The 10,081-nt window shown below is 39.9% G+C and overlaps 1 protein-coding gene across 1 annotated transcript in view; it reads right to left on the bottom strand.

The window, feature by feature from the left end:
- The window catches only part of Tars (threonyl-tRNA synthetase), a 20,203-nt gene extending 10,392 nt beyond the window's left edge, over positions 1 to 9,811 (bottom strand). Inside the window, exons 1-3 of the mRNA XM_023707457.1 lie at positions 9,667 to 9,811; positions 5,201 to 5,281; positions 518 to 806 (exon numbers count right to left, since the gene is read on the bottom strand). Of these exons, the coding sequence (XP_023563225.1) occupies positions 518 to 806; positions 5,201 to 5,281; positions 9,667 to 9,687 (391 nt within the window). The 5' untranslated portion in view covers positions 9,688 to 9,811. The remainder of the gene's footprint in view (positions 1 to 517; positions 807 to 5,200; positions 5,282 to 9,666) is intronic.
- Between the last annotated feature and the right edge of the window lie 270 nt (positions 9,812 to 10,081).

The raw sequence follows: 10,081 nt of genomic DNA, 5'->3' as shown, positions 1-10,081 counted from the left end.
TTTAATATAAATATAAATAATGAGGGAACTATGGTCTCTATGAAACAAAGCTGAATATTTGGCAAAGCTTGATAAAGACAAGTCATGAAAAAAAAACTGTTAATTTAGGTGTGGATGAAACAATTACATAAAAATCTGGAAGGATATGTGCTCACTTACAATTCTCCTGCTTCAGCCTCCCAGAGTGCTGGGATTACAGGTGTATGCCCCTATACCCAGAGATCCCAGTTAAATTTTAACATTGGGTATGGTCCTCCTTTACATTTATGTGCCTTATTTCATTCCCACGTAAGTCAACCTACCTTCATTCTTTAAAATTGCAGACATTTAGGTCAAACCTGATGAAATATCATCTACTTGGCTTTGTGGTACTTATGATCAAGGCAAAACGATCAATAATATGAACTTCTTTATTAAGAGATCTGGTGAAATTCAGAAATTAACTTTTTCTCTTACTATAAAGCTCCCTATCACTTTGATTTCTAAAAATCTCAAGAAAAATAAAAACATTAAATGCATCGTAAAAACACTATAAGGCTAAAACCAGACATGCTAATAAAAGAAAATTTAGTTAAGTTATAAACCATAGAAAGTGAAGACGGACATGGTTTATACCTAATACTACAAGCAATTTGATATGGCGTGGTCTTCCAGGATTCTGCATCCACCTGTTTCCCATCAGGCAGGGTGACTTTAATCGGCTTGCTATCTTTCTCTGCCTTTTCTGCCAGAATGGAATCATGCTCTGCTTTTAGTTTATTATACATCTCCAGTCGTGTGTTAATATATTCAGGCCAAGGATTCAACTGCAAGACAACAGATGAAATAGTAAGTACTCATTCCTTTAAAAGAGAAGGAAATAAATATAGTAATACAAAAATCTGAGATTATTAATTCAAAACAGGAAACGTTGCAAAAATTGTGTTCCAAAAATTACTTTAATCTGGTTCAGGTGAGAGTAAAGAAATTACTTGTCTTCTTATAGTCGTTTACTTAAAAAAATTAAAAAGAATCATATAAACATCCAGATTGTTATTATCCTAAATTGACTATTAGCATTTTGTAAAATATTACTTATATTGAGTAAGTTCAAGTTTTTCTCTTCTAAGATACCCTTTTAGTTTTCTGTTCTAACTAAATGATTTCTAAGTACACCTTTAAGCAATATTGCAAATAAAAACTTTTTATTTTGCTTCAGTCTTCTTCAGAAAATAGTATGTATAGCTGGTCAGCCTATATGTCCACTCACCATGAATTATAAATTTATCTGACTCAGGGGTCCCAGTCAAAGAAAATATTTATCGAAGTCAAGGAAGTTGTAATGTTCTTGTTTACTGGAATATTTAATGAAAAAGCCCAGTACAACTGATAAATAGTCTATATACAGTTTATAGTTATGGTTTGTGTCTAGCTGTCCCTCCAAAGCCTCATGCAACCATTGGGTGGCTTCTAGAGTTTGTGGGATGCTGGGATTATGGGTGTGAGTGCTACATTGGTTCTGTGGCAGATAATCTGCATACAAATGTAGTAAGAGGGGGAGACAGCCTCGCTTGCTGCCACAGCTGCTGCCCTTCCCTTTAGCTGTTTCCTGCTGCCATGAACTGCTGTCCTGTGCCATGTGCCACTCTGTCTTGGAGCCAGCCGAGTATGGATTGAAACCTGCACCAACTGTGAGCTAAATAAACCTTTCTCTCCTTCCTTAATTTTGGGTGTTGAGCATTTTTGTCTCAGCAATGAGGAATAGTTGAGACAACAGTTGATAAAATTAAGATATTTATATGAAACAACCACAGAAGATCCCAAAACTGTGAGAAAAAAAAAAAATCTAACAAAAATTAACTTTTGTTGCTATCTGAGACATTAGTTTGGTAGTGGTGAATGTTTGATAAACATTATTCTTAAGACAAAGATGTTAATGTATGAGTTGTTTTTCTAAACCAAATCCCCAGTACTATATTCAACATTGCAGTGTTGGCACTTCGGAATAAGTAAGTGGATTTTGGGTGCAGTTTGGGCACTCATCTCTAAAAGATTTGCCGTCACTGTCCTGTCCATACTAACACTTTAAAAAACCAAGTAGTACTTCTTTGATCACAAAGCAGACCATTAACATTTACAGTTTATTATCTTCATGATTATAACATGGCTATTAACAGCTACATGAGAAACCAAAAATGGCTTAATTTTACTATGACCTATCTATAGCTGAACATAAATTGATCAGCTATAGTAACGACATTCAAATAAATGTTTCATCACTTCTTTGGTTATGTCAATACTACAAAAATTCTATGTATGGTCTGCCCGCTTATCAATGAGTTACATAACATCAGATTTAACCAACTGCAGACTGAAAATATTATAAAATTTGTAGCCTGGTGTATAATCTCAGCATTCTGAGACGACAAGGCAGAAGGATCACAAGTTCAACACCAGCTTGAGCAATTCAGTGATTTGGTGAGGTCCTGTCTCAAAATAAAAACGCCTGGGGAAATAGATAATTTCCCATACTGTGAAGGCTGTGGGTCCAAATCCCAGTACCTCAAAAAGTACCTACATAAATGATCTGCATCTTCATTGAACATCTTTATATATATATATATATATATATATATATATATATATATACACACACACACATATACATATTTACAGACCTTTTCTCATTATTACTCCTTATACAATATAGTAATTATTTACAGTATTTTAAATGTATACAGTATTATAAGTAATCTAGAGATGACAGTAAAATACATGAGAATACGGTAGGGTTTATGCAAATACCTCATTACTTGTTTTTTAAGAGACAAAGTCTAAGAGTAGCTATCTTGTCCAAGCTGGCCTCAAATGATTCTCCTGTCCTGCCTCGGCCTCCCCAGCAGCTGAGACTAAGTGTACCCACCACCACAGTGAGTTATGCCATTTCATATAAAGGGCTTGATAATTTCCAGATTTTGTGCATTCTTGGGAGTCCTAGAATCAATTCCTTCTGGATACTGAGTGATCGCTGTCTATCACATTCAATCAGACAAACTAGTACTCAATCTGTCTGAAACTAACTTGACAGAAAAATAAGAATCAATCATACATTTCTACAAAACCACTACCCACATAACATGAATACCATGGATTCTGGTGGTCATGACTCTATTGTGTCTACCTCAGAGGTTAACATCTGCTTAAATGTTATAGAAAAAAAAAAAACTAGTCATTATCATTCAAAAAATATGTATTTTCTCTGGGGATAGAACTCAATGGCAAGGCCAGCCTGATAGTTTAGCAGACTAAAGTGCCTGTTTAGGCAGAGCACAGCAGCCAGGGTTCGATCCCCAGTGTGCCATGCTGGCGCTGCCTGCGGGGCATGCTGAGATGGCAATTGAGACTGGGCATGGTAGCGCACACCTGTAAACCCAACACTTGGGAGGCTGAAAACAGGAGAATCACTATGAGTCTGATCTATGTGGTGAGACCCTGTAGACCCTATCCTAAATACAGGGGGAAAAAAAAACCCTCAATGGTACAAGCAGTTGCCTAGGAAGTGCAAAGGCCTGTGTTTCACCTCTAGCACCAGAGTAAGTAAATTTTCCACATTCTGTTAATAATTAGTTCTTACATGAAATAGCATTTATTTTTTCCTGATGTAAACTATCCTCATGAAAACCATTCTTCCTCTACTTTTATCTTTTGAATTAAAAGATCCCTGTTTACCTTTATAATTCCCTCCTATTCAGTTCCTCTCTTCCTTTATTCATTTAGCTGTTCCTTGGAAGTTTTAATCCAGTTACCACAAGGGTCCTTGGTGGTGAAAACTAATGGATTAACAAATGAATAGCTGAAAGCCCGTTACTCCACAACCATGACCTGAACCTCATTCCATCCAAAGCCTGTTACCTGGTTCTCTCCACCCAGTGGCCCTCTATTTTATAGCAGTCTATTTCCATATTCACTTGGTACTTCCCAATCAAAGAATTGCATGAAAAACCTATGTTTTCAACATTCATGGAACAGATAACCTGTGTCAGGCTCTAGAAAGGCAGAGGTGAGTAGGACTTGCATTTTGCCATTAAAATGAGAGCCCAGAAGAGGAATTAAGGTCTAAGACAGCGCTGCACACACTGTTCCAAGACAGGTCATTTAAAACACGTGTCACCACATGTCCTACCTAAAATTCTCTGTTCAGAAGATTTCTCTGAATTGCAATCTTTTCCACCTATTCCAAGGTTATTTCCCAAGCTACGGTAGAACAGTATGTGCAATTATACAGAAACTATAAACAATGAAATTTTAAAAAATCCATTTTACTGTGGACATAATGAATGAGAGATCAATAGAACTAAAAGGCCACACTTGATCACTTATAAAGCTATCTCTAAGTAAATGGAAACAATAAATTTAGCAACTACAGCATTTATAAACACAGCTCTTTAAAATCAGTTTATTGTACTACTTTCAAAAAGCCCATCCTTTATGCTTCTATATCTGGAAGTTTTCTTTTTCTTGTTTTGGCAGAACCGGAAATTGAACTCAGGCCCTTCTACTGAGCCATCTCCCGGGCCCCATATCTGGCAGCTTTCTAAAAGTCTCCAATAAAACAACTGCAATGACCAAAGCAAAAAGTGAACCACAGTTCACAAGAGCTCAAGATCAACAACAGAGCTGCAGGACAAGCTTAACTGCCTCATTAAAAACACACAGAATTTAGGTGGATTCTGGGATGGCTTTCAAAATTCTATTTCCTTTCAGTGAGGCTAAGGAACTAAAGCATTTTCTCTAGATTTTAAAGATTTCAAGTACTTGGCCTGAATGATTCAAATGAAAATGAGAAGGAGGCCAAGGAACGAGATTTTTTTTATTTATTTCTGTTGCATGCAGTATGAGCTCCAACGTTAAGTCTCTATCCCTTAACATTTGACCTAATGAATTACTAGTGCCTTTCTCTCTAACATTACTTCTGATTCTTAATATCCATCACAATTAGATCACCATTCTAGTTGCTTTCCCTTCACAATAACAACAGCAATCTTTCTTCCCTCTTAGACTATACTTTCCTAACTTTTTCAAGTCCCTGAGTTTTCCACTTAATGTCACCCTGACAACCGTCATAAACCATCAGAATCCTCTCACACAAAAGAAGTCTAGGACAGTTAGTTCCCTGCTACTTGTCAACCTTTAAAAACAGCTTCTGTAAGACAGCTTTTACCTCTGCTCGGCCTCCATCTCCGGATCCTTCCTTGTTCTTCTTCTTGCCTCCTTCTTTTCGCTTCTCCTCACCAGCTTCTACCTAAATAAGCAAAAAAGAAAAAAAGAGTTTTATATTTTAATATAATGGGTCACTCCCCCTCATGATATCTCCAAGCAAGTTTTAGAACATTATGTTAGCGTCTGCTAAAAATAAATTAAAATCTGACATTAAAAGACTGGAAAATTTTACTACTGGCAAAGTTAACTTCACAGCTTACAATAAAGATAAGCCCTAAAAAAGTAGACTGACAAGCCGGGGAGACAGCTCAGCAGTCTAAGTGTCTGCTTAGCAAGTGCAAAGTACCCAGATGCGATTCCTGGTCCCACATGCCGTGCTGGTCCCAAGAGGGGGCATGGTGGCACACGCCTGTAATCCCAGTACTGGGAAGGCTGAGACAGGAGGATTACTATGAGTGTGAGGTGCATAGTGAGACCCTGATAATCTTTTTAAAAAGTCGAGTGAAGTTATTAAACAGTATTTTATTTCCTCACATTTCATTTAATGACTCTGGGCTTTCACTTTGTTTACTTGGATCTGCACTAAATATATAGCCACAAAAGCAGGCAATTAACTCAGTAAGCGTATAGCTAGAAACACACTGCATATCTATTCCACAAGTACTACCAAGAAACTATATGTTCATAGTATTCTGATAGGCCTTGTGAAAGAAACAAACATAAATCCAAATAAAATCTCTCCAAGGAAACTTAAGGCCCACATGTTTGAAGAATTCCTGCAAGAGGAAAGAATACCACAGGAACACTATGACTAGATGTCAAACAAACAGCAAACTGCTGCAAGGGACAGAGGTTACTGAATTTCAACAGGCTGGATTTTAAGAAAATGTATTCCAAGCAGACAGTGCTTGTGGTCATAGTGTTAAAAAACAAAGACTTATGTGTGTAATCCCAGAACTTGGGAGGCTGAGGCAGGATTCAGAATTTGAGCCAAAGAAGGGAGGGATGGATGAAGGAAGTAAGGCAGGGAGGCAGATGAGGAAGGAAGGAAGGAAGGGAAGAAGGGAGGGAGGGAGGAAAGTAAGAGGACTAAAGCAGAAGTGTCAGGAAATGATACAAGTTAATGCAGACTAGGACTAAAAACAAAGCCAGCACTCAAAGTTATCAGAGGAATACACAGGTTTTAATTAGCAGGAGGAAAGCCACAGAAAATTTTAAAAAATAGTAAATTCTGTACCAGGGTGTGAAGGAGGAATTTTATCTCATTTTGTGAATGTGTGATCTTTAACAATTTTGACATAATCCATCTATATAAAGTGTAGGACTCAGTAGTTCTTAGTGCATTCAGTTATGCAATCATCACAGCAATTTTATAGCACTGTGTTCCCACTCCCAAAAGCCCCATCCCCATTAGTGTCACCCTCTACTCCCTTCTCTCCCCTCTCCCTCCTTCATTTCCTCTTGTCTTCCCTCCCCCCCTGCTTACTCTCTTTTCCTTTCCTTTCCTCTTCTGAGAGAGTCTTGTCTGTAGTCCCAGCCTCACCTCAAACTCATGATCTTCCTGCCTCCAGCTTCCAAGTGTGGGGACTACAGGCAGCACCACAGCCAGCTACTAAACTACTTTCCAGTTCTATGGAATTGCCTATTCTGGACAGTTCATAAAAATAAATGTGTTTAGCATGATTTCCAGATTATCATGTTGTAAGATGTAGCAGTACTTCATTTTTTTAATTACCACATATTTCACTTTATACCAACTGGTTTTAATGGTGAAACCCAGGGCCTCAGGAACATGCTCTACCAAGAAGCTATATCCCCACCTCTGTCTATTTTTTCATTGCACTGATGAACAGATAGGCTGCAGTTTTTTAAATCTTATAAAACATGCTACCTGAGGATGGGGTTGCTCCATGGTACAGCACATGCATAACATGCTGGAGACCCTGGGTTCAAGCCCTAGTTACACAACAAATGAAAAATTGAGTTAAATGTGCAATTTAAAAATAAACTAAGTTTAAAAAATCTAACTTTTTAGAAAATGTATTTAGCACAGGGTCTTACTCCACAGCTTAGACTCATAGTGATCCTCCTGGCTTAGCTTTACCAGCACTGGGATTATAGGCGTGCGCCACCACGCCTGGGCTTGGTGGCTGGCTCAGCATATCTGGGGGCTGGGCCGGTGTTGCATGTGGTGCCAGGGATCAAACCCTGGTCCCTGTGTTTGCCTAAGCAGGTACTTAGTCTACTGAGCTATCTCGACAGCCCAAAAATATGACTCGTAATTTTATGCTGAGCTAAAAATGCCACTACTGAAACTTGGATTTAATACATTTAAGTTCTTTTCATACTCAACAGATGAATAATCAATTATTTAATATACATAACCAGTCATTTAACTACAGGTATACCTGTGCAGGTTTAAAAAAAAAGAGAATAAGTTTCAACACAAAAGTGGGGACAGGGAGCTAAACTATGAAGAGAATCTACAGAATCACATTCCTTAGGCATCTCTAGGTTTGTAAGGGAAGCATCAGCCTGTGATTCCTCCCTGGGCAGATGATGGGAGGGAGGCTTAGAAGTACTGGTAACAGATTATGCTGAAGCAAACTTTTTACTGTTCCTATACCTATTTCCAATAACAGAAGTCAGTTCAAAAGTTACACTGAGATAGCTCAGAGTTAAGGTGAGATAGCTCAGCAGACTAAAGCACCTGCTTAGGCAAGCTTAAGCAAGCACAGGGACCCAAGTTCCATCCCAGCACCACAGGCCACATCAGCCCTGCCCCCAGAGAGAGCTGAGCCGGCCACACAGTCTGGGCATACTTGTGTATGCCTGTAATCCCAGTGCTGGGAAGGCTGAAAACACAGGAGGAACACTATGAGTCCGAGCTTCGTAGTGAGACCCTGTAACAGTCAAATACATTTTAAAAAAGAAGAAGAAAAGAAAAAAGAGTTACATTGAGGACTGGATGAATTAATGCATGTAATAGTGCATTATACACAAGACAACATTACAGAATAGTGCCAGGCCCATATTTAGCACTCACTACATTTTAGGTATTGTGTAATGGGGTATTTGTTACCCAAACATTGTTTCCAATTAATGGCATAAGTATTGGCTAGTAATAAAGGTGCTGGGTTCAAACACCAGTCCTATACAAAAGAGAAAAAGAAAACAGAAAAGCAAAAGAACAGTAGAGTATTTATGCACATGGAAAAATGCTTACTATGTCCTATTAAGCAAAAGAAGTTACAAAACAGAAGGTACTTTTTCTCGGTGAAAACGTCTATGCATAACCCCTCTCTATTCTAAATTAAATTTACATAGTTTAGAATGCAATTTTCCACATTCAAATTCCTTCAGGGGTCAACTCAAAAAAACTATAATGTATTAGCCTGTGGGAGAAATGAAGACCTCAAGCTTCTCTCCTGAGCTGTTTTAATATCTTTCAGTGTAACTCCATTTCAATGCTAACGTGGCTTTTAACAATCATAATCCACCTTTCACGTTTTCTTAAATTCCTTCAGGAGAAGAATACAAATATCCTTCTAATTACTGTTTCTCCCCCATCAGTCTTGTTGAATTCAATTACGCCAGGAACAAAACTCAACACCTTTTCACGGCTTTCTCTACCTTTACCTGGAAGCCCTGCCTGGTTTAACTAGTGAACTCATACTCTGAAACTCAATCCAAAGCGATGCCCCTGAGCAGAATTAGGTGCTTCTTCCACAATTCCCTACAATGGATCACAGATCACTATGACTATTCTCCTGTTCTCAGGGACTCAGTCCTATTCATCTTGCCACCTGCACTACCCAGCTCAGTGTTAACAGAATGGACCCTTGTTGAACATGTATTCGTTGTAAAAAACACTTGACTGGATAGTATGAGACCGACCCGGGCTATATCCCTAAAAAAATAGATGACAGTAAGGGAAAGTTTAAAGGCAAAACGATCTGGATGTACAAATGTGGACCAGCACCTAGAGGGACCTTCCATGGGAGTGTTACCGAGCTCACCTGGTCGATCACTCAAACAATGGACAAGTTAGATCAGACCTAGAAATTCAGTTTAGCCTTCCTAAAGTGCAGCTTTGAGCCCCTCTCCCCACAATTTTAGGATTAAATAATATTCTACTTTATTCTTCCTGCGTAACGCGGGCGAAAAAAAACCAGTCTAGGAGTTCTGAGCTCTAGACTCCAATTCTGCCTGGGTTTCTGATTAGACGCGTGACTCTAGCTAAGCCCCTCCACCCATGGTCTCAGTTTCTTCATATGCAGGGAGGAATTGGAGACCGATCGGATTCCTGTTCCTGGAGCCTCCGATCAGTTCTGGGGCCCCAAGTACCCCTACATTTACACACACAGCCGCGCTCGCCGCCGGTTTCTCTCAGGAGACCCGGTCCCGCTGCTTCCGGCACCGAGGAAAGCTCGGGCCCAGCCTCCGAGCCTCACTAAGTCTACTCACCGGCTTCTCTTCGCCTCCCATCGTCTCTTTGGGCTGCTGGCCTTGTCAGACACCAAAGAACTACGAAAAGACACCAGGGACTGCCGATAAAAGAGCGGAGGCCGGGACGGAGGGAACACAGCGCGTGCGTCACGCGGCCCCGGAACCAGCTGATGCAATCTGAAGGCGCCCGAGTCCCGCCCCAAATACGTCACAGATCGAGAGCCAATCGCCAGCGGTGGAAGCGGCCCCGCCCCTCTCCGAGCCGAAGGAAAAGCCCGTTTAGCTACAGCCTTTCTAGGAAGCCAGCGCCCCCTGAGAAGCGTCTGACTGGAGTGAAACTTGTACTTGCGACCCGCGCGGTACTGGACAGTTTTCAACCTGAAATGCGCGACGCGCGTGCGCTTTTCTTCCCCGGTGACTTTCGCTCGCCCAG

Source organism: Octodon degus, unplaced genomic scaffold (assembly GCF_000260255.1).
Source record: "Octodon degus isolate 3935 unplaced genomic scaffold, OctDeg1.0 scaffold00293, whole genome shotgun sequence".
Lineage (NCBI taxonomy): Eukaryota > Metazoa > Chordata > Mammalia > Rodentia > Octodontidae > Octodon > Octodon degus.
This window is presented reverse-complemented; position numbering and strand designations above follow the sequence as displayed.